The 26,938-nt window shown below is 34.3% G+C and overlaps 1 protein-coding gene across 2 annotated transcripts; it reads right to left on the reverse strand.

Moving 5' to 3' along the window:
- Positions 1–830: 830 nt before the first annotated feature.
- On the reverse strand, positions 831–26,783 carry LOC134258441 (uncharacterized). 2 transcript variants are annotated; one of them, XM_062740990.1, is made up of 29 exons: positions 26,545–26,783; positions 25,847–25,978; positions 23,996–24,061; positions 22,279–22,506; positions 20,067–20,181; positions 19,826–19,973; positions 19,603–19,723; positions 19,193–19,385; positions 18,068–18,212; positions 17,753–17,978; positions 17,469–17,633; positions 15,854–15,996; positions 12,675–12,794; positions 12,511–12,583; positions 10,697–10,752; positions 9,105–9,254; positions 8,626–8,734; positions 7,540–7,593; positions 6,894–7,423; positions 6,586–6,763; positions 6,335–6,472; positions 5,271–6,223; positions 4,884–5,126; positions 4,712–4,791; positions 4,516–4,621; positions 4,268–4,421; positions 3,756–4,080; positions 3,296–3,496; positions 831–3,177 (listed from the first exon to the last, which is right to left on the reverse strand). In XM_062740990.1, the coding sequence occupies exons 2-29, from the start codon at positions 25,943–25,945 to the stop codon at positions 1,271–1,273; spliced, it is 7,026 nt and encodes a 2,341-aa protein (XP_062596974.1). In that variant the 5' UTR covers positions 25,946–25,978; positions 26,545–26,783; the 3' UTR covers positions 831–1,270. The 2 variants fall into 2 exon arrangements, with proteins under 2 accessions (XP_062596974.1, XP_062596975.1); XM_062740991.1 differs by lacking the exon at positions 26,545–26,783 and adding an exon at positions 26,138–26,269.
- Between the last annotated feature and the right edge of the window lie 155 nt (positions 26,784–26,938).

Genomic DNA, 26,938 nt, shown 5'->3' on the forward strand with positions numbered 1-26,938 from the left:
TAATAAACCAAGACACTATGTGCGTAATATCGTTAATTGTTGATAAATTAAAAAGCGTACGTATACAAGTTAAAATAAAAAAAATGCAAAAATAATTCACGAAAGCCAAAAAGAAAAAAAGCTCAGGGGGGCATACCAAGGCTTACCAGTGAGTGCTGAATCACCCTTTTACTCTACATTTTATTAAAACATGAAAGTAAAATAACCCCCCCCCATTCCTTTCATCTGTTTATTTCAATTTTGAATAAGACGACCGGTGGAGGACATTGTCGGAAATTTCTCTCAGAGTACGATCTCCCCGCTGCATTTTTGTTTCATAAATATTCCCACATTATTCTTATATATCAAAATGTTTTTACTAAAAGAATGCTGAACAGAGAAAAAAAAACCCTACGCAATCAAATCTAAATCAAATTTTTAGAAAAATTATATAATACATCTTATATATTTCTGCACGTCTACCCCACTCGACATTTCAGTTGCGAATGCTTAAAATGAAATCAACTTTCTGCAAAATCGGCTGATTGGATGAGAGATATGTACCCAAATACGCATGTAAATTAGTGAGGTCATTAGAAAGGTCATTTCACAAGTCATTAAGAATACTCGTTTCCTGCTGTATCGGAGGTATCCCTCTCGCCTCAAGCTCCGCCCTGTATCTCCGATACAGTAGGAAACTCGTACTCTATATTACTTATAAATCTGCTTGCCCGAAATTTAGTTGGCCTAGCTTAGTATCGCACCATAGAAAAATTAATCCTTGTCCTGCCTGACGCCCTTGGAATCAAGCAAGTATATTTACATGTACTATTTTTTGATGAAGCCATATGACAAATTATAGCTATGAAATTTATTGGTAATTAATAATATATTGTGTATATAGGTACAAGTTAATTTTGGTGAAATAACAGTTTTCCTGACAATAAGAAGAATACGATGCATTTCATTCACAACAACAAAGAACACTCAATAAATAAATTAAACATGGCAGTTCAAAACAGTAGGTAAACTACGACGAACCATACAACCCGAATTTGGTGAGAGTACTGGCTTTGATTGTCGGATAAAACGTAAGCTGTTTGATTTTGCATTCTAGCCCAAGGGTGCAATACATTCAAGAGAATGACGATATTGCTGATGACGTCATTTGGAGTCAGAGGACCAGCTACTGAATGCGTGCAATGCATGAAGGAGAGGGACAGAGTCGTCGCCTGCAACGAAGAGTCCCTAGGAAAGGTTGGTGTCTCTGATATCAGCACACAAGTAAATATCAGAGCATGTCTATCGCCACAGCGTGGTCGACGCTTTCGTTTGAACCACGTGCGTCTTTACTGTTTATCCGCTTGAAACTTCGTTTAAACATTTTTTGTCTCATAAGGTTTTCTTTCTCACTAAATCTATGTGTGTCCGTTCTGCTGAATCGATGATTCGGACGGAATGCAAGTGTACCTTGCTTCCATTTTCGGTGAATATTTTCAAGTCTATCCTCAAATATTTGCTGAAGGATTGGAGTTTCAGAGCTGTATCGCTCTCTTGAGGTCTTGGGCATGCGCGATTGTTTTCTATGGAATGTTCGGTATGTGGATCCAGGCGTTGGAGGAAGGGACGGTAACTCATCATATTGTTCAGATTGATTTGTCATGTCATCATCGTAATCTGGTGGCAGATCATCATAATCAGGTTCGGGCTCCATTCTCTGTAAGCGTTGAGCTTCGCTGACAACGAATCGAACAAAGTCTTCTTCTGTGTGAACAGTTTTAAACCAGTCAATCCTCGTGGTTGACATAAGATGAAGGAAGGTACCCCAGCGATGAATAAACATACTGAAAAACTGCAGTGCGATACACAACGCAAAGATCGAAAGAAACATGAGGGATAGTGGTTCATACTTATTTATGATGTAGAAATTTTTAAGTTCGTCTTCCATAGATTGCAGCTGTAATGTAATAATGGTCCACAGGAAATTAATCATGCAGTAGATAAATACAACGTTGTTCTTGAGTGAAATTAAATCCTGCTTAATTTTCTCTTTGTGGCTCTTGTCTTCGTCTAAAGGATGAAGATACTTTTTGATCATGAACTTCCAGAATTCAATTTCATCAGTCTCAAGGCGTGTGACTGGACCATTGCCAAATACCTCCATTGTTGTCCAATAAGGATTTTCGGGATCGGGCTCCCAACCTTGGGGAACGACATCTACTTCCACTTTAGGTGTATTTTGCGATTCCTTCGATTCTCGCGGCTGGCGTGTATCACGAGACATTTGTCGTTGAAGAAGAAAGCTTTCTTCTTCTGTTTGAACTTCTTCCGTTTTTGTTTCAACCTCAGCTTTCTGTTTAGCATTTTGACCAAGGAAATTTTGAATTAGCTCCCGAGCGTCACTGATGAGATTTGTCAAACCCAAGCGATTCAGTAAGCTCTTACTTTCCTTTTTCTTCTTTTTCTCCTCTTGATGCTTTTGAAGTTCCTCTTCCTCTTCTTTTGTAAGTTTCTTCGGTGTTTCACGAGTTCCCCAGGACACGTTGTTCAGGTTGCATAAATAATAAACCGTAAGCAAAACAAATGTAGATGGTACTGTCAGAAAGTAGAGCAGTCCGTAAACAAGACAGAAGAACTCTTGTGGATGGAGTATTCCAGCAATCACAAATATAATCACCAAACCACTCAAGAACACAACGTTAGGGCTCCCGAAATTTTCCGTAACAATGCTTATAATGGTTCCAATTGTCGCGATCATCATGACGACTGTGTACAGCGCTGTTATGACAGCGGCTGCCGTGATTTGATGATCACTCTTCATCGTCATACAAATTACCAAATACACAACCACGGGAAGTATACTGAGAAGATAACCCTGCCAGATGGTAAGGTGAAGTACTGAGTGATAAGAACCAGTAACCATCAAAATAACCGTGGAGGGAGCTAAAATTGTGGATGCCATCAGGATAAATTGGTACATGATGTAAGGCCGGCTAATATTGTCGTTTATTCGGACAGTATCTCGCCAAGATGACAGAAGGTCCATCATGTTAGCTAGGGTTGATGGTGACCAACGACGACGCTGATTGAAAAACTCGTTAAATGTTTCAGGAGCAAAGGTCAAGGCGTCTGCGCCAGCGCAATAGTCAATTCTATGTCCTTGTTGAAGCATCAATGTACACAACCAACGATCTTCACCTAAATCAAAAATAATTTAATAAGTTTTTTTTTTGTTTAATTTTAAAATTTGCGTAGTATAAATTAGTATTTTCAGTTCTAATTTAAAAGTAAACAAACCAGATACAATGAAAATTACCTTGTTCAAATTGTATATAATGTCTGGCCTCCGTGGGTTTTGTTGTATACATTTTCATGACGTTGTCATCCATTAAAGCGGATCCCCTGAACAAACTGAAACATCCAGGACAACAAAGTACACAACCAAAGACGTGTTCCGCAGCCTTCTGAAGCCAGTGACCGACAGCGTACTCGAACTGCTGGTACCACACCATAGGACCTAATAGAAATCATCATATTAACATTAAATTGTTAACTATACCTTTATGTGGCTATTTACATATAACTTTCATGCAAAGAAAACAAATCCACGGACTTAAAAGATCAAGTTTGCTTTATTCATCACGTTACAATTCAGTTTCTATTGTTTATCATTTGATCTGTCTTGACTGTATGCCAGCATGGTAATATCAGGTCACCAAATCTTTATTAAGGCCAGGGTAATGCTTCAAAATAATACCAGTACTCATGATATTTACCTGATCCAATAGGGTGAATTCTTCCACAAACAGCTCCAACTTTCTTGTTTTTCTTCATCCTGTCAATCAACAAACGGACAGATTCTGGTTTGAAATCGACATCTCCATCTAAGGTGAGCATGAACGTGTTCTCAGCTTGTTCGTATTGCTCAGGGCTCATTCTCATAAAGAGAGATCTAAGAGGGCGGGAGCGCTGGCTTTTCTTCGACTTCTTCTTGCGATTCTTAAGCTTAGTCACTGAGCTCTCGTTATCTTCATTCATGTACTTGTCTGCTTCACTGGATCCAAATAGTTTGTATCCCAAAAGATAGTACAGGTACATACACTGCAAAGAGAGACAGAGAACCAGTATAGATATTTGCTTGCTGGGATTGTGGATATTGTGGTTTACCATAACACATTAGAAAGGATTATCGATAAGCAATATCAGCCTTTTATTGTCTAAGCATGGTCACCGTAATCGATCAGGGTTATATGGAAGCATGAACAAAGTAACAGTTATCGTTACCAACCTGTGACCATCGTTTCCTGTGTCTCATCTTGTTTTTGTCTTTCATGTGAACCACCATACGTGTGTGTCCAGGCATGATCCAAGTCAGCCGACCACCGTAAGGTGTTGCTGTTTTCTCCGGAGGTTGAATAGAGATCGGGCCTTTTACAACAGACCTGTTATTGAACAGATGTTGAATTAAACACTTATACATTAGTTATAACATCTGCATTTTAAACAAATTTCAGCAATGATGAAATCAGTTTGTACCTTGCAGCATCTTCCATGCAGTCTATAAGCTGACGAACAAACATATTTGGAACCCATTTATCAACTGTATCATCCAATTCAAACGCATCATCAAAAATGATGTGTACTAAAAAAGAAATGAGAAATGTGAAACTATATAAAACGACCGTGTTTGTTTTTAACTTTAATTACAGTCCAAATTAAGTCGATTACTTACATTCTAAGTCATAAAAGTCTGGGTCATGAATTCGGAATTTTTCCTGTGCAAGTTTACTAGCACAATGAACGTAATCCAACCTACAAGAAAAATAAAAGTTTGAATGGGAAACATCGATCTTAATTCAAAGTTTGGTTAAATCTGCAAATATGAAAAAGAGAAGCCCTCTCACCTGAAAAGTGATTTCAGTAATTGTGTCATCTCTTGTCGAGTTTCGTGCCACATGGTAGCGCATGCGTAGACTTGAGGGGTAACGTTTGATGAGCTGTAAACGTCGTCACTGTAGTATATGTCCTCACCAACGTATCGGAAAGTGTCGAAACCAGTCAGCTTCACTTCTTTATCGTTTCTTCGACGTCGAAGAGTAAGGGTGAAATCTGGGAAGATGCCTTCGAAATGTGGAGTTACAAAAAGTCTGAAAGAGTATAGACCTTCATTATAAAAGCGAATAGACTAACGATCGTGAACGTTTAATGAATACAATGAAAGAATGCATTTACATTTTATTTTCATTTTAGAATGTTAATTATTATTTTCATTTTAGAATGTGAAATCATACTTTTCTATTTTGGCCATTCTTTCGCTTTGTGGAAACCAGATATGCGATACTGTGATGCAGTACGATAGTAACACCAGAATAGCACAAATGATTGGAATCATCAGTGTGTATATATCCATGGATTTAGGACAGAACCATCCTCCGGTGTGCCAGTAGATGGGTAAGAAATCAAACTCACACTGAAAAAATATCAACATCAGAGTAATTGGTGGTCCCATCACCAATGGTAACGAAAATGCCGTCCTCTGCATGTGTAGCTTACAAGCCAGACCAGCTAGATAAGTACAAATGATCCCTGATCCCATTTGTATAAAGAGCAAGCTGTATGAAACACCGATTTCTTCTGCCTTAGACGAGTATTTGCTGGTGGTTGCATTAAACTCGTCGGTGCCAAGGATTACAAAATTTGTATTATTGGTAATTAGGCGTGCCATTAAGATAGCCAGACCAATTTTGAACGGTGCGATCAAAAAGTATGATGTTTCCCTAACGTCTTGCAGAATTGATCGCCAGTGTTTGAAGGGTATCGTAATTCGTCCAAACACTGTCCATTCTCCAGAAACATAGTTTTCCCACCAACCAATTGATATCAAGATCAGAGACAAGGGTAACTCCCAATCACAGGACTGGTTGATAGTCACAGAGGTTTTCAGTGTAGTAGTCTCGTTGTAAGCCTCGTTAATGGAGTAGTTTCCTTGCATGATGAAGTTACCGACAGAGAAGAAAGGAATCGCAGAAACCTGGACCAAGAAGGCTGCTACATTCATAATAATGGCTACAATTTCACCAACACTGAGGTTTGGTCGTCTCTCATGTACGATAACTTTTAAAAGGCTTGGTATTTGACAGACTGCAAACGTTACAATTAATCCTCTGAAGAAATCGGTTGATGGCAAGACTCGAAAAAGCAGAAGACACATTCCAAATGTCTGCAGTCCTTCAATCACCAACAGCTGAAAGACAAGTTTGAAATCAGAGGCATGTTGTTGACTCAAAATAGGTATATATTTGATGTCAAGTGTGATTCTTTATATGAAAACAGCTTATTATAGAACGATACTTACGACGAAAAACGTCTGCATGGATGGCCATTCTTTTCCACCAAACAAAATTTTCATGAAAGCCATAAACCAGTTGAATACCATAGGACCACAGAGACAAATGAGCAAGGAGAATAGATGATGTCCTCTTGTTTTTTCATCCTGGTAAAAAGTAATAAAAGTGATGAAAATATCAATTGAATACACATCTTGAATTCGAGATACGTTTGATATACACTGTACTTATGATTTTGTCCAGTATGTTTGGTTTATACCTTATTTATCCCCGATGTCATCAGCAGAAGAGATAACTTGCTAGCGACTATACAAGCAATGATAATGATGACGAAAAAAACATAAAGGACAAGTCGGATGCCTTTCAGAATCTCCTTGAAGAAGTGATCGTCGTCTTCAAACTCTCTTTCGGACACTTGGAAAATGTCGTATGGACGCCTAAAATATGAAATCACACAAAAATCAAACCGTCTGGGTTATAAAAACTTAAATATCTAAATTTCTTTTTATACTCTGTAATCTTTGCATATTTCATTACATTCTTATTTTATGTGTAAATAATACTCACCACTGTTCTGGCGCCTCTTTGTCTTCCTCAATCACTGTCGTCTGATCTGAACTTCGGGAATCGTCACAGAAATGATTCGTTCCCGCTTTCTTTGGATGCATGCTAACACTATCATCAATGTCGATAGTATCCGCCACGCTGGGACTATGACCTGAGTAGTCGGTATGAAAGTCACGTGATAAATACTCGTCTGTACTGTCTATTTCAGATATTGCATCCCTATACATAGACCCATCAAAATCTAAGCCGCTATCACGTGACCCCCTGATAGGCATTCCGTTTGGAGTGGAATTTTGAAGCACGCCTGTATCAAACATTTTTGAGTTCTGTTTTTGTAGTTTGCTGCCGGGCTCTTTGTTCGACACTTTTCGAAGTTTGGCCTCTGATTCTGATTTCTTCAATCTTGCTTCTTCTTCAAGACGTCTTCGTTTTTCCTCTAATTCTCGTTCTTGTCTTTGTTTTTCTTCCAATTCTAGTCTCTTCCTTCTGGCCTCTGCTTCTTTTTGTCTTTGTCTCTCCTTCTCTTCAATCTAAAAAGAAAACAATCGGATAGAGTTGGCAAAAACCAGATATAAAAGATTTCCAGTTCTTGAATGATATAAAAGACTTTAAGAGATGACTAAATAATCAAAAACTCTTTACTTACATAATTCCTTAATTTTGTTTCTAGTCGATCTTGTTGCCAGTACTTTAGGAAAATCTAAAAACAAACAGAATGAAGATTGAAACATTTTATTATGGATTGGGATATGTAGTTTGTTTTAAGGCAGGTTATAAGATGTGTTTATTGTAAAAGAATGTTGTAATTCATGATGAATTGTGTGACGCGATCAAGCGTGCCAAGTTCCTAATGAGAAACGTAGGCACCTATTGTGCATGTGTTGTGGGCAGACCGAGATACGTAACAGTATTTACCTGATGAATTTTAATTGTGACGTAAAAAGAACAGTTGACCAACAAAATTTAGGATGTCTCATTAAGCTACGGTGAAGAATAATAACAAAATATTTATCGACAAGCCTTCATTCCGTTACTGCTGTATAGCCGAAACTTACGAAATATGTCTTGCAGTTGTCTAAGCAATCAAGGACAAGACATAATTCTGAGTTACATTGTATTTTGAGAAGCACGCAATGGTAAACTTTATTCCGTAAATGATAAAGTATCGTGCACGTATAATGTTATTTTCGTGAATTATTTCTCAAAGGACCCTTTACTTACGGAGAGTTACAAAAAAAAATTAGCATTTTGTTCATTATGTGAATTTTAATCTATCCCATTAAATAATAAGTGACATTTGGCGCGACCTAAGTACTTTTAATGACCAAACTGACAACCTAAAATCCACACAGATTTTAGGTCTTTGTATGAATAATTTATAACAATAAAGTGTTCATAGCAATCCCTACATATTTTGCATGTTAATAAGTATTCAATGAAACGTATCGGTCAAATCAGCTTTAAAAGTTATTGGATAAAGCAACTGTATTTTTTAAATCAAAACCTTGCACTAAAAACGCCATTTTCATTTTTCAATATAAAAGCAATTATCTACAATTAAATTAGCATACTTCAAAATTTAAAGAAAGAACAAAATATGGATATTGTAAACGTACTCAATTTAGCGCTTTTGCACTACAAGTTCACTTTTTCAAGTACACGCTAATATTACGTTTATGGTTTGTGATAAATTTTAATTTGGTGTTTTCTGCTTAAACCTATTATAGCTAACCTTAGATCTGCCTATTCCAAAGCCTTCAATGTCAGCCCCTTTTAGAACACCCAGTGTAATGGACACATCGTCCGTGCTGTCTTGGCTTGGTGGACACAGTTCTGCATATCTGCAAAAGAACAGGCAAGTCAATCAAAAACCATCCTCTGAAGACTTTAATCAAGCTGTGTTTAATTGTATTTGACTTATGCTACTGTGTTTTGCAATCTAAATATTTTTTGCTTGGAACAGAATTCTTGCCAAATGCCCAGATGCGATAGTGTAAGAATACTCAAACCAATATATCTTTCCTTGAATTTAGAAGTTCGTCGGGGAATAAATTTGTGGATAATTTAAATGCATTTTTAAAAATAGATTCACTTCAAATACGTTTAAGAGTCTTTCAGTTGCGTTTTGATTGCTTCTTAATTAATCAAATTTGCTGTCACCAATGAACCATCCTTTGCACCTGATACACCTTTACAAGGTGTGGAATTTACCTTTTCACAAAATCCTCGTATCTAACTCTCACAGGGTACCCCTCCCTCCTCAGCTCAGCTATTTCCATCAAACCATTGCATAGCAACTGTCGTCTGGTCAACTCCGTATCAAATTTTCCAGAAATGTGATTATGGTTGGGTTTTATACACCTGAATAAATCCGAAATACATGGAGTTTTAATTTCTCATTTCCAAATACTAACTGCAAGAATTTTATGATACACTAATTAAAAAGTGTCATTCTAATTTAATAACACGATAATAATTATTTTGTCCAAATGTTATAAAAGACATGCATAATAAGAGCGTCCATATATCATTACTTAAAATTAAAAGTTCATCCTTTGACACCGTTATGGTTCGCAATGCACACCTATATTTAAATTCTTCCTTAAAGTGAATTATCAATCAGCTGGATATTTTTCATGAACATTTTGTCCCAAGGGGATAAAACAGAGGAAACAAACACAATTCGGTCTTCTTGGTTTGGTAATCAGTCACGGTTGTTATATATCGTTACTCCTCGGCGGTGTTCAGAATACACCGAGATGTGCCCATTTTCATTGTTAGTCACCTTATGATGGTGGTCTTATAAGTATTTCTTTATCTATTTCCGGCCACATTACTCCTACATTTTTTAATTAGTTGTGATGTCATTTACTTGCACATCCTAGTGGTATTAAATTAACTGTCGATTTGATATTGTATTAAAATGTCTCAAAATGTAATTTTAAAAAATAAAATTCAAATTAATTTCGTTTGTATCTTGCCTTTCAGATTTAATATTCTTCATTTTCATTTGATGAAATTTTAAGTTAATGGACATAAATGACAAATTAAAGTTTTAAACACGACTTTTATATAATGAACATAAGAGTAATTTTCATCAACACAATCATTATCGTAAAAAAATATCGCTTCAGTTTGTTTGATTAATTGCCAAATTTAAAATAGAACATTTCATTTGTTTTACCAGAGACACATACATTTTTTTTCATAAGAAGTAATGGGTTTAAAACAAAACAGTTGTAGAACAGGGCACTCTCCGAATGAAAAGTGAAGACTTGGATACAAGGTGTATTTTGACGCTTATTTAAAGTGGATATAAATATAATGTTGAAAAATCATTTAATTTCAAGCTATAAAAGTGAAAAAAATTCTTGCAATAAATTTGTTTCATTAAAAAATGTAGATTTTTTTCTAAATTCTTTAGGAGTTGTCGTATCGGTAACCAAAAGTCATTAAAAGGGGCAATATTTTAGAATAAATATTACCTTACAGTGAATAAAGGAAGCTTTATGCACTACAACAGCCTCCTTTATAATATATAAAATATATTGCTAAATATAAATTTATTTCACCTAAATTCTTGATGCCAACTATATTTTTTTAAAATATTTTGCCTTCTTAAGAATAGAATCGCTCAACAACTTGTTTGAGAGGTCGCATACCTTGAAGAATAACTGTATTTTGACTTAAGATATACGATAGGACAAAAATCCAATTGTTCTTTTTTTGTACAAATTTGGCCATAGAGAAAATAAATAGATTGCTATAAAAGTATTGACAGTTATGTAAGTGTTCCATGTTACCTGACGAATAAGGGCTGGGCCTGTGACAATTTGGTCATCAAATCAGACAGTGACCTCTGTAATAAAAATAACACACAGTTCAATTGTTATCATATCTAATAAATTAAGCCAATCAGTGACTTTATGTGTTCCTTTTTTATATTTATTTCATTGAATAATTCAGAGTTGACACATTACCACATGACCTTTTAGGACAGTTATAGTATTTAAACAAAATGGGAAAAAAAATGCATTTAATCAAAAACTTTGTTTTATTTTATTGTTTTGTAAAACGAAGGGTTTTTTGTGTCTTTTCACTGGCTGTGTACAAACAGAAAGATGGAATAAAAAGACCCAGAAAAATGTACAAAAGAAAAAAAAACTAGTGACGTAAACCCTGTCTGCAATAATACATCAAAGCTTTTCTTTACAAGCTGAATTGGTGTTGGTGTAATATTTTTTATATACATGTGGAGATAACGAACAATGTTCAAGCTCAAGAGTCTAATAAACAATACAAAATCGGAGCAGAGTAAACATGGACCTATAAGACATCAGAGGTGGGATCAGGTGCCATGGAGGAGTGAGCTTACCCTACTGACCGGTCACACCCGCCGAGTGCTTCTTGTCATTATCGGGAAATAACGAAAAAATCGGTCGTCAATTCAGTGTGTTAGTAATGGACTATAACAATTGGTATGAAAAACGTCAGCCAATATTTGACTCAGTGATAAATTGTACTTGCTGACTAGGTCATTGTATCGACCATAGAATTTACGAAATGATGACTTTAAACGAGACTGCTGATATTCTTGTTTCTTCAACTTGTCTGTGAATAATCTACCTCGTTTTAGAAATTGTACTTACGTAGAGCATATTCTTGTGTATCAATTTGAGAGATATAAACCCCGTATGCAGGAGATGAAGGTTTATTGCTGCATTAGTAAGGGAAATTGACGATTGAGAAAAAAAATATTTTTAAAGTATTTACAAAAATATCGATTTAATCTCTTTCTCTCTATCTGAACTACTGGTTGTATTGGAATTATTAAGAAAAACAAAACACAGCAAAAAATAGCACTCTTTTGATATTTCCCCCCCAAAACTTATTTATTTTTTACTTATCAAGGTTTTCCAAGATTGAATTTAAGAGACATTCCTATTGTCATTGGATCTCTAGCTAACTTGAAATACCGCGTCCGTAAAAAAAAATTAAACATAAGTGAAGATAATTTATAATTCACACAGTAAATTAAGCCTATCATAAATTAATTAATGGTCCATTTCTCTTTTGGAAACGCCCTAATTCTGCATTCACTTAGTTGTAATAAACTGTAACTTTGCAGACCCGTGCGTCAATAAAAGTTAAAATAAGAAGCAAAATCAAATTTACATTACACAATCTGATGTCTAGATTCAAGTATTAGTATTTTGATTATTATTTCACAGAAATGTCTTAAGAAAATGAATATGTAAGTTAAATTCGAATTTTTACAGATTGTACTTTTGCATATTTTTCCCTTTTTACTGAGAAAAGAATTTTTGCTATTGTAAATTTTTCCACACATGGTATTTTTCCACACATGCTGGTCCCCCCCAAACTTTTTATAGCTGTTAGGTCGAGCACTTGCAATTTCAGGATTTTGACACAGTAAATGGTTTCTTGTCTTTACTTTTAAGATTATTCTGGGCAGGTGGCCCACCCACCCCGCCCCTTTTGAAATTGTGTTTTGAGCCTGCATGGTCAGCATGAGGAGATTCATACAAAGATATTTATTTTGAATCATTTTCACGTGCTTACAAATAAGTAAGACAGGTTTAACACCTGGACTCACCTTGAAGTGTTTGGTAACCGTAGGAGAGGCCCGGCCTAATGAAGAATATTTACTGCTCTCACCCGATAGCTCCCTAAAAAGGTAAATTTTGAAATTTTGCTGAATTATTCATAACAAAAGCTCCAAATAACTCTCAAATTATGTATATATAAGTATGTAATTACCTGCTTTTTTTGATTCGGTTGGAAACCTTTCGTGAGAGAGATCGTCTTAAGCGCTCAGGATCAATCTGCGAGGGCCAAACCGCCGGAAGTCGAGGTCGCGAAGCACACTTGCTGGCAAAGCTACAACGAACAAACAAGTCAACAATCCAGAAACAAACACATTCCCTTACTTTGCTGAAGATAATATTTTTAATTGAGGTCTTTTATGAAATAACAGCTTTCCGCCCTTAGCAGGAAATGTCATTCTGGTATCTAGACTGCTTATTCATCTTCACCTATAGTAATCACATCTCCTAATTATAAATTACGCGTAATTGAATTCAATGCTTTCAGACAAATGGCACCGTGAAATGAAAGAAAAGGCGGAAAATTTGGAACAGGACAGGAATTTGACAGCAACTGAAGGAACAACTACAGGACTTATATCTATAGGACCAATAAAAAGAATGTCTACTTTGAGGCATGCTTTTGACCTGAGGTATTTATGAATATAAGATAAGAGATAAAAAGAGCACTATTGGATAGGACCACATTTATGACACCTTGTTTCTACAGATTCTGGATGAATGTGTCTACGAAAACAAATAAAAATCACACCGTATGAAGTCACACGTGCGACATTAATGAGAAACAACAGAGAACATGGGTAAAATATTTGTAAATAAAACGCATGTCCATGTCAAATCAGCTGATCAAGGGTTTATTATTTATATGATATGTTATTTAGTCCTTATGAAAGAAATATGATATACATGTGACTATCACGGTACATTCATTAATTAGTTTTTTTCGTCGATTTAGTAAAATTGTTCTAAGAAACGAGAATGAAAATACTCACAAGTGGCCGGTGCGACTTCGCTTAGCCGGAACGGTCCCAAATGAAAAGGCATATGCATGTACTAAAATGACTACTTAAGGTAGTGGTAATTAACAAAAAAGGCCAACTTATGATAGTCGTAAACGTGACAGAGTGTCCGTCAGACCTAATGCACAATAGCCAATGTTCGGACCTGGTCATCGATATCAGATCATTGCATGTCATATTCTGATCTATAAAACCACATTAAATCATTATATAGGACTGACAATTCTATCACTAACTATATATTTCTTTGCCTTCAAAGTTTCGGGTTAATCAAATGCAAAAGAGAACTGTGCATGAACCTATTTATTATGTAAATCATGATCAGTACTATGCATGGACTTTACAAAAATCTATTTTGCGGTTAAAGAAGTCATTTATATTATTTTATTTCAATCTTCTAATAAGGGAAAATGAATTGTACCTTCAAAAATGTTAAAAACTTAAAAACACCTGAGGGCAAACTTAAGAAATGAAGTTAGCCGCAGGGTAATTGTAAAATATTACTAGACTTCACCCATATTCCGAAAAGAGAAATCAGTTTGTTTTTGTCTAACACTGACAATTTGAAAAATAAATGATATCTAGCAAACTGGTTCAGTGACAGTGAGAAATGACCCCCAGTCTATTTATCTGCGTTCTAGGTTATATTGTTGCTGTTTTGTTACATAAAATGCATTTTTTGGCTCAAACTAAATAAAGCCTGTCCAGTGTTATAGTTTTTATTGGTTTTAAATTGTTTGATTTATTTATTTAAAACAAAAAGGGGATAGAAACAGAAATTAAAAAAAAAAACACTGAACACATTGGTACGCACGAAAGAGCAAACTTGAAAATGCAGTTCCGTAACCAGAAATCTTATAAGCAGTATAACTTAGTTTTTAAGACTCAATATAATCTTAATGTGTTACTGGAAGACAACATCAATTATTTACTATAATTCCTAAAGAACACGAATATATCAGAGTCTATTCTCCCTAAAGCTAGATTACGAATACGTCCCATAATATTTAAATCTATTCCATTTTGAATGCTAATAATTCAAAATCTAGCAGAACCTTCAAGGTTTTGACCATAAAAGGCTTGAAATATTCACAGGTTATGAAGGAAAAAATTCACTCGACGTCTTTTAATACAACACATACACATAAGAGCTGCTTTAATCAAAACAAGAAATAGCAGTGTTTTTAAATTATAAATATTCAACTAGAATGCTTACATTATAAATTTTACTCCTTTGTTACTCCATTCTTGACATTCTTGATTTGGGCTACTGTTATTCGACTTCTTTTATATGATAATAAATATAAACCACTGTTAAAAGTAATGGAGATAAGGAGCAGTATTAAAGCTCAAAAGTCCATTCAAACAATAAAAATCAGGAGCAGAGCAAACACGGACCTCCAAAACATCAAAGGTGGAATCAGGTGCCATGGGGGAGTGAGCATCACCCGCCGACCTGTCACAACACCTGCCGTGCGCTCCTTGTCATAATCGGGAAATAACGGGAAAATCCGTGCACAAATCAGTGTGTAAATAATGAAATATCAATTAGTATAAAACGTCAGTCAACAATTGACTCAATGATAGGTTGAATTTGCTGACAAGGTCATTGTATCAACCAAAGAAACTATCGAAATGATGACTTTAAACAGAATGTTGATATTCCTGTTTCATCAATTAGTTTCAATAGCTTGCCACATTTTAGAAATTGAACAAACTCTCTTTTATCAAGTTGAAAATGATTGAAAATTGGAGGAAAATACCTTATAAACCACATATTCAGGTAATAAGGGTAAATTGTTACATAACTATTAAAAAGTTAAAGTTCTCACGTTTATAATAAATCTTGTTTGTTAGCTTGCAATCAATGTCTTTTACAAGTAAAATTTCCAAATATGAAAAAAAAATGTCAGACTTCCTGGTGTCTTTTATTTCAAACTCACTGGGATATATATCAAGTAGACATATGCTTTGAAGAAACTTTTGTTTCAAAGATAATAAGTTACCGATACACCTAAGTGTCGAGTTGAATGCTTTATTTCAATTTATATTTTATTTTAATCGTTTCAAAGTTTAATATTTTTGATATGCATGTGTTTGAAATATTTTTTTTTACTCTATTCGAAAGAGAGAAGACAGGATTGCATATTTTATCGAATATCGTGAAAGAGTTAAAAGATCGACAAACCATCTCGTTCTCTGCAATACTTACCTAAAATGCTGAATCATTTTTTATATACCGGGTACATTTTTTGCACAGAAATCTGATAATGTCAGACAAGCTTACATTTTTATTTCTTTTGATAATACTTACTCGGAAATAGTGCCGGTTTCAGATATAGAGGCAGTGAAAAGATCCTTGATAAAGTTATTGTTGCTATTCAGAAGACAACCGACTAAATCTTGGCTCAAACTATCTCTGTTTCTCTCAAGAAATCCTTCCGCCTCATACGTCACCTGGAAAACGAGAGAGAGTATTGGTAAAGTGAAATATATATGGAGATAACGATCAATATTCAATCTCAAAAGTCCATAAAACAATAAAAAATATGTGCAGAGCAAGCATGGACGTCCAAAACACCAGAGGTGGGATCAGGTGCCATCGAGAAGTGAGCATCCCCTGCTGAACGGTCACACCCGGCGTGTGCTCCTTGTCATGATCGGATAATAACGTCAAAAATCGGTTGTCAATACAGTGTGTAAATAATGGACATGAAAAAAGTCAGTCAGCATTTGACTCAATGATAAATTGTATTTGCTGACAGGGTCATTGTATCGACCATAGAATTTACGAAATGATGACTTTAAACGAGACTGCTAATATTTTTTTTCATTAACTTGTCAATAATTTACTTCATTATAGAAATTGTAAATATAGAGCAAGTTCTTGCGTATCGAATCAACTGAGATAGATAAACTCCATTTGAAGGTGATGAAGGTATATTGCTGCATAAGTAAGGGGGATGACGATTTGAAAGTTAGTCATCACGTTTATCATAAAGCTTGGTAGAAATAATTTTCATTTTTGAATAATACCAGTATTTCTTTCCATTTTTTTTTATTAATTTTACGGAGAAACTTGTACATGTTTACTATACAAATATTCATCAAAATTTGAAGACGAATTATATTTTTGGATCTTCAAATTTGACTTTGGATGAAAATAATTAAACGTTTCATTAGAATAAAAAAAAACTTTACTTAAAATATTAAATTGAATGTTACAATTATGAATAATTCTATACGTAAAAGGAGACATGATTTATATATTTCAATTACCAATTCATTAAAGAATTAAAACAATAAATTGATTCAACGTATAAGACAAGCTGACATTTGGTAACTAAATCTTGATAGATGAGTGAAATAAAACGATCTTTGATCAAACAGCTTTAAAATCAATTTATGATTTTGATCGAGATCTTATTAGAATATTTACTTATGAAGTATGGGTGATTTTTGAATGATTTGATCAATACAAGTTGCTTATGGTTGGTTTGTCAATCAATTTATTCCACTTTTTCGGATTTAGTCATCTTTGCTAATTTCAATCATTCATTTTCTTTTATGATGTGAGGATATGCTAATTTGCACGAAATTTCAACGCAAATAGATGTAAGAATCGAATTCATTTGATTGTACTATTTGACCTATTTTTCAAAAACAAAATAATTAAGCAAGATACCAATTAATTACTCATATGCCTTAGCTAGTGTCGACTTGGTGCATTTACAAAATTCATTTTAGTTTCATTTTACTGGATCGGTGTTTAGATTATGTTGCAATGAAATACAACAGTATATTCGTGGAAAAAAAATTTAAATTAATTTATATAGTTATTCAAGAGAACATCGCATATTTTAATAAAGTCATAGTTCCCATTTAAAAAAAAAAGGCATATTAAAATTCAGCGAATGTATATGACTTACTTGCTCAGCATAATGCCTGATTCCGAAGGCGACTCTGGTTCCCCTGGCAGCTGCATATCTGGTACTCTCTTTGCAGTATTTGTTGAGTTTATGAACCAAAGAGGAATCGTTAGACTGCGGGAAATGGGATTCCTCGTCCAAGAGTGACAAAATGCCGTCAGGACGCTGAAAGGAAATCACTTTTGATAAAGATAACATGACAAATTATCCTGTGTTAAAACATATTAAAGACATTTTGTTGCGATAATCTTAGCAGAGTTTTGCTTTTCCCAAATACAACTTACTTTGAACAAGAGTTCCAGTACATCATCATTACAATGGTAAACAATGTCTCTCCACTCTATGCCCTCAGATTCGTACTCCTTCCTCTCGCGGGGGAATATGTAATCCATGAAATACTGCTGCAGTTTCTCGTTGGAAATGTTGATCAGAAATTGGTCGAAACCATTTTGTTTAAAATTTTCAAATCCAGAAAGATCCAGCAACCCAATGGAGGATCCTCTTGTTAATCTGAAAATATGAATTGGTGAGTTGTAATAATGATTATACACATATGATTTAATGGTACTTTTTGCTTAAGAGTTGTTTCGAACACTTACTGGCTTTTGCGTCGCTGATTTGGCCAGATGTTGCGGTTGATTTGGCCAACAATCCATCCGAACAACCTCGAATAAAGATCTTTTGCTAAAGCATCTCGGCTTGCATTTGCCTCTCGTAGACTCTTCCATGACTGAATTTTCTCTCCTTAATATAGAATTTTAAAAAGTTGTTGAAAAGGGTTCTGTTTTTCTCAAACAGGCGCAAAGGTACTTTCAATTTTTTTTCCCTAATACATGTATATATATAAAATTGAAGCATTGATTCTTTTGATTTCAGTAAACTTCTATATTACAAGTATCTTCTATCATGAATTTTCAAGAATAACCTGAGTTCTCATGGTTTGTATTTAAAACACAAACACATTTTTAAAAAAACAAAATTAAATTTCATTTATTAAACATAAATGCATAGTTATACGACTTTTGAAGTGCAAAAATGCAGATGCACAAGAATAAATAATCCATAAACCTGAGTAACGAAGACCCAATCAAAAAGGTAAGAGCTAATTATAGAAAAAGCTGGCATTTTGATACCATGTTATGATGGGCGGATAAAAATGAGGGGGGTTAATTAATGTAATATTGGATGTATTTAGATTAAGACAGTTAATTATTAAATTTAATATTCTGGGCATTAAATGTCCACTAGTCTGGAGCCCTAATAAGGCAGAATCTGTCAACTGTGAACAATAAAATCTAGAACACAGCGTATTTTAACCGCACAATCAAACAAGGAAACATCACTTTTTTAAATACACTTGAAACGCATGGTTGAAAAGATGAAATAAAATGTAAAATTTCGTACTCTTGACAGGCCTTTATGAATTCGAATAAGATGTTTATAAGAAAAAAGTATATATAAGCAATGAGAAAATGGAAGATTTATTATATTTTATCATCTTATTCGTTTGTTTGTTTGTTTGTTTTTTGGTTATTTCAAAAGAAACTCATGAAATAGTTATCGTAAATACAAATAATATATATCAACTTTGTAAGATGTGGAATTGTTTGTTACGATATAACTTTTAAAAATAAATGACCGATTTTCCAATTTTTTAGTTGAGTGAATTAACAATCAACAAGAATATGGAGATACCGGGTACACAAAAAATATACAGTGGTTACCTTTGATTGTGCTGACGTTAGAAATTAATGCCTCTGTTAGTTCCACTTCGTCATCTATCCCTAGTAACTTAGCAACAGCGTGAAGAGGATATTCATCCGCCACGGAGACTCCGTCAGTTTCCTCTATTGGCATAAATACAATATTGGCGAGGTGTAATATGGCGGCCAGAATTAGAAAAATCACCTGAATATGCTAAAAAAAGGAAACAGAAAAAGTTGAGATGGTCAAAAGTCAATCTCAACAATTCACTATCATCGCTCATATATCCATTATAATAGACTCTACTGAGAAGTTTTTGGTTTGTATTATAACGCCATCAGCTTCTCAATACAGAATACCATTCGAATAGTTTTGTTTTACTTCATAGTAATAACATATGAATATTTGACACTCTTGTAAGGGGACTAACCTCCTCGCTGAAACCAGTCTGTGACATCACAGTAGTCAGGGAGGAAAACATTGCCTTGTAATGCTCCCATTCCTCGGCATCAAGAAATACCCCATTTTGGATGTCTTCGTCGCGCATGATTCTGAAGTAGAAATAATCTTGATGCATTTTCTACTATAAAATAGAATAGTTTATGTTGTTTTCTTTTTGAGCTGATTGAGAGGGAAAGGGGAATGGGAATTACCTATGACAATCCGGGTCTTCCAGAAAGTAGTACAGGAGTCGCTCACGTGACATACCCGCGAACAAAGCGTAAAACACATGGAAGTTTTTCTCACCAGAGGAACGATGGACTACACGTGATTTTTCAAGAATGTAATCATCTATTTTGGCTGAAATGTTGAAAATAATTTGTTTTTTAATGCAATACCCATTTCTTGTTCAAATTTATTTCAGATTGTGCACATTCGTGAAGAAAGAAGTACCTCCTAAAAGGCGGCCATTTTCTGTGTAGTGTAATTCGACAAACTTTCCAAAACGACTTGAATTGGCGTTCATTATCGTAGAGGCATTCCCAAAAGCTTCTAAAAGGGGATTTATCTGGAAAGGTAGGTAGAAAGCCATCACCTTAAGCATGTTTTAAAAATGGGCATTGATCTTTGTTCTTACAAAAAGTTCATTTTTTTTAGTTATTGTTACTTTTCAGTCTATGATGACTGGAAAGTGACACGAAAACGCAATATACAAAAAGAGGGTAAAATCATTTCACGACCCTATCCCTCCCCTCTCTGACATTGAAGAAACCAAAGAAATAAATCATGGAACGAAATCATTAACTGTCGGTTAATTTTAGTGTGAATCAGTTGCTTTGTCGACAAATTAAGTCTAATTATGGCAACACAGGTATATTTTTATCTTTTACATATTGGTCGTAAATTACAATACTGTGTTGTTCATTTCGCGATTTGTGTCAAACATTGTGTTTTTCAGGTAAATATCAGTGCTTACAATACTTGACCGTCCTTGTTGTCCCCCGCTTTCGCGAAAGCGAGGGGACATTAAATCTCATTCGTCTGTCTGTCTGTCCGTCAGTCTGTCCGTCACAAAAACTTTAACCTTGCCCATAACTTTTGATTTAGTGGAGCTATGACTTTCATATTTATATATTCCTTGTGACAAGACTTTTCTTTGGGTACCACCAAATTTGACCTTGTGACCTTGACCTTGAAGTTTGACCCACTTTTACACAAAAATTCCAAACTTTTACTTTGGCCATAACTTTTGAATAGTAGGTACTAGGACTTTCATATTTCACATATGTATTGTTTGTGGCAAAACCTTTCACTGGATAACAACAACCTTGACCTTTTGACTTTGATTTTGGAGATTTACGTACTTATGAAAAAACTTGAACCTTAACCATAACTTTTGAACGGTGAGGACGAAGGCTTTCGTACTTCACATATGTGATCCTTTTGAGAAGACCTTTCATTGGATACCAATAACTTTTGCCCTTTGACCTTGACCTTGGAGTTTTAATTACATTTTAAAAACTTTAACCTTGGTTACAACTTTTAAACAGTAGACACTAGGACTTTTATATTTCGCATATGTATTCCTTGTGGCAAGACATTTCATTGGATACCAACAACCTTGACATTTTGACCTTGACCTTGGAGATTTATGTACTTATGAAAAAACTTTAACCTTGACCATATCTTTTGAACGGTGAGGACTAGGGCTTTTGTACTTCACATATGTGATCCTTTTGAGAAGACCTTTCATTGGATACCAATAACTTTTACCCTTTGACCTTGACCTTGGAGTTTTAACTACTTTTTAAAAATATTTAAACTTTGGTCACAACTTTTGAACGTAGATACTAGGACTTTTATATTTTACATATGTATTCTTTGTGGCAAGTCCTTTCATTGGATATCAACAACTTTGACCTTTTGACCTTGACCTTAAAGATTTATGTACTTATGAAAAAACTTTAAACTTGACCATAAATTTTAAACAGTAAGGGCTAAGGCTTTCATACTTCACATATGTAACCCTTGTGAGAAAACCTTTCATTGGATATCAACAACTTTGACCCTTTGATCTTGGCCTTAGAGTTGACCTACTTTTAAAAAACTTTTTACTTTAGCCATAACTTTTTAACGGTGAGGATTAGGGTTTTCATCCTTCAAAAAAATCAACTAAAGAGTTACTTTCTAAATAAATGACATATGATAGGATGTTCATATTACACACAGTATGTCATAAAAATAACATCTCACCTTCAAAGACACCGAAAGCGGGGGACCACAATTCTTTGAATTTGCTTGTTTTCTGTATATATGTAGTTTTAGAATCATATACACTATAATGGGAATTAGGTGACCAACCATTGGGTTTTTAACCACATACGCTGTGTTGCTCACTTTTCTCTTTTTGCAGAGGGGGGGTAAAGAAAATTTAATTAATTCCTTTTACAATGAAATCAATGTATCAGTCATTGTTGTCAGGGAAATCTGATTCCGGATTGAATCCCGATCAATCACCTTTATTAATAAAGCCTTATGACTGATTCGTTTTGGTAACAAAACTTTGACAGAGAGAGTGATCGATTATCAAGCATACCAATAAATTTTAGAAACACCTGTACGTACTAACTACTTGTATGTTTTAAAGTGTTTGTTTTTAGCTTACCTGTACTATTTTATCGAGCAACTCTTGGTCATCGCTCGGACTGATTCTCATTAAGTGGCGGATCATATATTTTGTACTTTCTGTTTTTCCGGCGCCTGATTCGCCACTAACAAGAATACATTGGTTCCTGCCGGTACTACAGAGAGCTCTGTAGGCGTGGTCTGCGCTCCAGAACAGGTGCGGCGGGCGCTGGGTACGGGACACCAGGTCAGTGTAGTCCTCATGGTGCTGAGAAATATCCAGAGGTAGAATTATGAATGTCAGTTTTTATAATGAAATCAATGCATCAGGCCCATGACCAGGAACTTAGAACAGTCAAGTCGAAATTTTTATTCTTAATGCTTTATAATTTGTAATTTGTTGAACATTTCATTTTAAACATACTATGGAATTTTTATTGCATTATCAAAATTATTTCAAAAGTGATAATATTTTGCAATTTAACTTTATTCTCAATTACTGGTGTTGGGGCCTGACCGATTGTTAAAAATGTCAAAATGAGAACAAAATATATGCAGTTGTCCAGCTTAAGGTAATTGAGAGTCTGAAAAGAGGCTAAATTTGTTTTATTTTTTGTCTTTGTGAAATTGCATAGGACTTTTTTTAATGAAACATATGGAGATAACGAACAGTATTCAAAAGTCCATAAAACAATACAAAATAGGAGCAGAGCAAACACGGACCTCCAAAATATCAGAGGTGGAATCAGGTGCCATGGAGGAGTGAGCATCCCCTGCCGACCGGTCATACCCGACGTATGCTCCTTGTCATGTTCGACAACTAAAGGTAAAATCGGTTGTCAATTCAGTGTATAAATAATGAACTAACAATTAGTATGAAAAACGTCAGTCAGCATTTGACTCAATGAAAAATTGTATTTGCTGACAAGATCATTGTATCGACCATAGAACTTACGAAATGATGACTTTAAACGAGACTGCTGATATTCTTGTTTCATCAACTTGTTTATCAATAATTTACCTTGTTTCATAATTTGTTCAAACGTAGAGCATGCTCTTGCGCATCGAATCAACTGAGATATATAACACCAGGTATGCAGGTGATGAAGGTATATATATTGCTGCATATTAAGTAAGGGAAGTTGACGATGGAAAAGTTAAAGTCATCACGTTTATCATAGAGCTTGGTTGTTAGATTACCATTAACGTATAAGGAATCCTACAATTAACTTTGGTGTTGTTAAATCTGTTATTTTTATTGATTAAATTAGCATTATTTGAAAGGTTTCCCTTTTACGATACACAAATTACCCTGGTATGACCTAGTAGAGGATGCGGAGCGATTGGTTGAATTCAAAACGTGTGGAGAAAGCTGGAGACTGAATATGATTGGACTCTACACCCCTCCACAGTCACCGTGAGATTATCGGTTTATTAAAGGTTCCGTTCCACTTTTTAAGGTCTGTTAGCAGTAAAACATTGTTTGGCATCCATCATTTTAAACATGCATGTAATAAGTTGGTTCAAACCGTAACTATTGCCTGATATTCTTGTACATCTCTTCGTATTACCTATTTATTGCCAGCTATGTTATCTGTTTTTCTGTAGTCGCTGTAAAAAGACCCTTTATGGCATGGTACGTGCTGTGAATTTCAGTTCTTTCACACAATAATCTTTTCTTGAACATTGTCTTTCCATTCGCCAATATTAACAGAATATGCCATAGCCCGCCATAAATCATTCAACTTATGTCTTACCTTCTCGTCAAACAGGCTGAGGGGCTTGCAGGGATTTACCGCCACGAGGATGTCACCAATATACGTCTGAAAACAGAACAAAATAAACATGAAGAAACTGTGATAGCAGGTAGAAATGGAGTCCCAGCATCTCTACCATTATACATACAGAGCAATGTATATCGTATCTCAATCATCAAAATATCTAAAATAAGTTCTCCCTTGACATTATTTGTATAGAAATAAGAAGTCAGATTTCGATTTTGTGGTTAAGTAATAAGTATACATTTTTATAATTCTTTGTTAACTGAGTTCGATAAAGGTCAGTTTTCTTCTTCTTTTTCAATTTTTTATTGTGATCGATAGCAGCTTATCACAGTTGATGCCACCTGAAATATTTGGCTTATATAACCGTTTATCGTTGTTAAAGTAAGAAAAAAACTTTTGAGGCCAAAGTAGTTGATTCGTGCCTGTATTTTTCTAGAATTTTTTTTCTTGCACTCGATCTTCAAATCTGTATTCATTTTAATGTATTAGCTTAATAAAAAACTTGAAAAATTATGATAATGAGAGAATTCGTACAGATTTTTATAACAACATATTTTTAAGATCAAGATTCTGATAATATAAGTATTAAAATGGTAAAATTGTATTTTTTACATGTATGTCCAATTATTTAATGACAAACTGTCACATAAAACTTTTTAAAAAATAATTTTATTCTATCATTAATACCAACGACGCCGTAAATGATAATTGTCCGCGCTTTCTGATTATGCAGATCAGGTCTCAACGTTGTCATGAATTCTACAAAACTTCCTTTAATTTTAAATACAATAGAAATCGCCGCCCCTTGCACGATAAGTTCAGTGACAGCAAAGAAAAATAATAAACAATTAATTTATGGAGGAATGCTTCTAGCTTTTAGGGACTGTTTTGTCATTAATTATTGAAATTAAATGATTTATGATGTATTCTTCCTAGATCACGACACGAAAAGAATATTGCGTGTAAAATTGTTGTTCCTGTAATCACCCACTTAGTAATATTTTACAGAAAAACTTGATCAGTTCATATTAGTTTCAATGATAATTAAGTTTCCCAGTATTTTTTTTTCTAATTTGAGGGGTTTTTTCCAGTGTTTTTCATTCTATGCACTTATTTGTACACTATTAATAGGATGAAATTCTTCCATTTCGCTTCATTTATATATATTTTTTTTAAATATTGAAAATTTTTGATGTATGATTATATATTAAAAAATTATTACTACATTTCCCTTTCAGATTCTGGGAAGAAAAAGAAGGAGTTACACAAAGTAAACTAGCTGATCAAAAAGAGTAATTTGTTAACAAATATGCTAGCTAGTATGTCCTGTTTTATGAGATAAGTATTGTCATATATATATATTTGTATGACGTCGGCCGCATTTGTTCTTGTATGGCCTAGGGGTCGTTATCATTATAAGGTCATTAACAGGTGTAAAAATTGTGCAGAGATCCAAGTATTGGTCGTAATTGACATGTATTTGTACAGTCTATTGTTTGGAGGTGTATACAGAGTTGTTCAGTAGAGAATAAACACATTTCACAAACCATTCTCCAGACATAAAAACCACAATTATTCTAATCCAAGTGCACCAAATTATGAATATTTCCAAAAACTATCTATTTTTAAAATGATTCATTTTTCACCATTACTTTGATTTTATTTAATTGAATTAAATTGATGAAATAATTTTGATTTAAAAATATTTGAACGCTTACTTTACAGAAATTCTTAAATATTTTTATTCCATTTTCAAGACATATTCTTCACATATTTTTTATGAAAATCCCGCCAAATGAGAATCAGAAAAGAGAAATGACTTACATAAAACTTATCTTTGTTGTATCTGGTACGAAGAGCCTGGACAATTGTGTTCTCATCCAAAACTTCCAAGTCACTCAGGTCATCAGGGTTCATCGCCATAGTAACTAATCGAGGTCAAGGTCAAACTTTTGACTGAAAACCGATAACAAAATTCCATAATAATGACAGTAATAATCATAAAAGCACACACAAACAGGTACCGATAGTTATAATAAAACTTCACTCACAAAAGATATTTTCACATTCAATGTTATTCACGATTTTATTATAGAAAATCAAATATAAAATTACCATTTTCAATTTTAAAGCATCACTTATTCTAATAACTTCTCCCCTGTGTCTTTAAATGTTTACAGTTAAAATGATGTCTACAAAGCAATTATCTTTTACGTATTGTTTTAACGTGGTCAACTTGCGTAACAAGGAAAAAAGTTCACAGAGTAGAGAAACTTCGTAAGGTAAACCAAAAATGACGAATTTTATGCAAAGCGTATAAATATTGTTCACACCTCCGCTAAAATGTTAAATGTTTGATTAATTGTCATAAATTTTCCAAATTTCACCTGAAATTAAAATTTCCGTTGTTTATAGGATGTAAACACACCCATCCCCAAACAAGAAAAATGTGTATTTCAACTTTATTTAAAGCATCTAGCGAAAGAAAACTTTTAACTGAAGAAAGAAAAACGGAAACCTACCTGATTACGAACTGTAATCACTTCAACCAAAAAATGGTTAATTTTAACTTCCCAAACAATTAGCACAACGGTATCATAATATCACAAGCAATATTCCACATATCGTAAAGAAGCCATGTTGAATCCCTATCGGGGCACTGGTCCTAAATCCACCGAGACGAAGAGAGAACTGCTTTAAAGACCACGTGATTCCAAGTAGGAAACACAGGGAATATCTTTTTTATGGTAATGAACGTCACTTGTCAAAAGCGCCTCACTGGTACGATTTCTTAATTAACTGTCGAAAGGTATAGTTTCTTCGCGAAAAAATATTACAGTGACATAAGGAGACATACGATAGGTCAAACTGTATTCCAAATCTTTAATAATTAACAACGATAATTAATAATAACGA

This window comes from Saccostrea cucullata, unplaced genomic scaffold (genome assembly GCF_032062105.1).
Source record: "Saccostrea cucullata isolate Sc308-1 unplaced genomic scaffold, CSIRO_AGI_Scuc_v1 ctg4, whole genome shotgun sequence".
Lineage (NCBI taxonomy): Eukaryota > Metazoa > Mollusca > Bivalvia > Ostreida > Ostreidae > Saccostrea > Saccostrea cuccullata.

What these genes read in the sequence shown, in the direction of transcription:
- LOC134258441 (XM_062740990.1), bottom strand. Translation starts at nt 25,945, where the DNA reads ATGGCGATGAACCCTGATGACCTGAGTGACTTGGAAGTTTTGGATGAG. An exon ending in AATCAGCGACGCAAAAGCCA is followed by an intron (nt 17,979 to 18,067) that starts GTAAGTGTTCGA and finishes TCATATTTTCAG; the next exon opens with ATTAACAAGAGGATCCTCCA. An exon ending in ACAGGAAACGATGGTCACAG is followed by an intron (nt 4,081 to 4,267) that starts GTTGGTAACGAT and finishes CTCTCTTTGCAG; the next exon opens with TGTATGTACCTGTACTATCT.